At 38.1% G+C, this 1,836-nt stretch overlaps 2 protein-coding genes across 2 annotated transcripts in view; one reads left to right on the top strand and one right to left on the bottom strand.

Moving 5' to 3' along the window:
* Positions 1-76: 76 nt before the first annotated feature.
* LOC108562616 (ubiquinone biosynthesis O-methyltransferase, mitochondrial-like) lies at positions 77-786 on the top strand (the record flags this gene model as incomplete). The annotated part of the gene is made up of 2 exons (XM_017921025.1): positions 77-506; positions 566-786. Coding segments are annotated over 2 exons (555 nt in total), but the record flags the coding sequence as incomplete, so codon positions are not given.
* The window catches only part of LOC108562628 (glucosylceramidase-like), a gene marked incomplete in the record, with an annotated part of 2,200 nt that continues 1,049 nt past the window's right edge, over positions 686-1,836 (bottom strand). The window contains 6 exon segments of the mRNA XM_017921037.1: positions 686-875; positions 927-1,201; positions 1,257-1,324; positions 1,379-1,520; positions 1,579-1,689; positions 1,746-1,836. Coding sequence (XP_017776526.1) covers positions 776-875; positions 927-1,201; positions 1,257-1,324; positions 1,379-1,520; positions 1,579-1,689; positions 1,746-1,836 — 787 coding nt within the window.

Genomic DNA, 1,836 nt, shown 5'->3' with positions numbered 1-1,836 from the left:
ATTATAGTTTTCGAGAAAATCAATGAAATGTGAAAACACTGCTTTTTCGAGCATTTTTTAAATTTGATGTATGTAATTTGAGTTTTCAGGTGGTTTCCTCTGCGAGCCGTTGACGCGTTTGGGCGCTTCCGTCACAGGTATAGACGCCACCGAAGAGCTGATCAAGATAGCGGACGCACACAAGTCTTTTGATAAGAGTCTCGAAAGTTTGAATTACTCTTGGACAACTGTAGAAGAGTTCTCTGTTCAAAACAAAGAGAGTTTCGACGCTATAGTTTCCTCGGAGGTCGTCGAGCACGTCGATCAGAAGAAGATATTTCTGCAGAGCTGCGTCGATTGTTTGAAACCCGGCGGATCCTTCTTTCTGACCACCATGAGTAAAACTCTTGTCGCTAATGTCGTTGGCATATGCATAGCTGAGAACATTCTAAATTTTCTGCCGAAGGGAACGCACGATCACAACAAATTCATATGTCCGCATAACTTGCAACGGCTGCTGGAAGAATGTAAGTTAAAATGAAAGATATATTAAAATGAAAGACATCACATATATTTCATTTCTTAGGTGATTGCACTACGAGGAGGATTCATGGTATGACTTTGAACCCAGTTACGCGCCAATGGATTTGGATTGATAGCACGGACATCAATTACGCGTTGCATGCCATCAAAAATAGCAAAACGAATTGATTCTTCGTTTTGGGATTATAAATGATAAACGGGATTGTACAAACGAAATTGTTAATAAAAATAAAGGGTTTAATATTGTTGATCTTTACCAATAAACTATGGTTGATACTGATTTTGGAGCTACATTTAGGATGATTTCTCCTCGATCTGGGTCGGCCAGTTTCAACGCTCTGCTTTTGATTTTCCTGTAAGAAAAAAAAAATTGTATTGAAGGAATTTAGATGCAAGTAACTTACTTATTTAAAATGATGATCGCCGTGCCGTTATCGGGTCTTTCGAATGCGACGATTTTCAATCCTCGCTGTTTTTCGACGTCGATGTGTATGGATCTTTCGGGCAAGAATTTGGAGAAATGACCAATCGCATAGAATGTGGGTTGCTTGTAGAATTCTCCTGCAGAAGAGTCTACGAGGATCGGAGAATCTACGAAATTATTGATGTAAGTCGGACCTCCTTTCACATTTAAAACCATGTTCCAGTCCACCCAACCACCCATGAAGTTGAGCAAATCCTGCAAGCAATTGAGTAATAGTTTATAATTGAAATGTTCTGGAATTAAAGTTTACGTCTATGATGTTATCTGCGTATCGTTCAGCTCTGTCCCAAGAACCAAGAACAACAGGCTCAGATGAAACTAGAAATTTCTAATTCAACGTAATTCGTCAAGAAGAGTTAATTATATACTCACTGCAAGCCTCTGAAGCAAACATGAACTTTTCAGGGTATTTCCTGTGGAAATTTGAAATAACGCTATTAGGTATATACTTATCCATGTACCAATGTACACCTACACCATCTATGAATCCTCTCGTCACGTTATTCAATAATTGCTACATAAATGAATCGAATGAATAAATCTTCAATTTAACTGCTTCAATTTGAACTTACTAATTCTAAGAGAGGAACAAAAGTCCTTTGATCATCCAAACCAATCAATTTCGTTTCCGAGAACTTTGATTTTCTCAACGTGGGACCCATGTGTTCGTTGATCCATTCAACCTGATAAATGATAAAATTTATAAAACCTCTTCAATGGATATTCCATTTGCTTTTACTTGATTGTTCCAGAAGAATGGAACCGTCGGGATTTTAATGAACGGTAACAAATAGTTCAAAGGTTCATTCCCTGTGGAGATGCCCCAAAAA

The sequence above is a fragment of the Nicrophorus vespilloides genome, unplaced genomic scaffold (assembly GCF_001412225.1).
Source record: "Nicrophorus vespilloides isolate i.1.1-1 unplaced genomic scaffold, Nicve_v1.0, whole genome shotgun sequence".
NCBI classification, from domain to species: Eukaryota; Metazoa; Arthropoda; class Insecta; order Coleoptera; family Silphidae; genus Nicrophorus; species Nicrophorus vespilloides.
The sequence above is the reverse complement of the archived record's forward strand: the minus strand, read 5'-3'. Positions and strand labels throughout refer to the sequence as shown.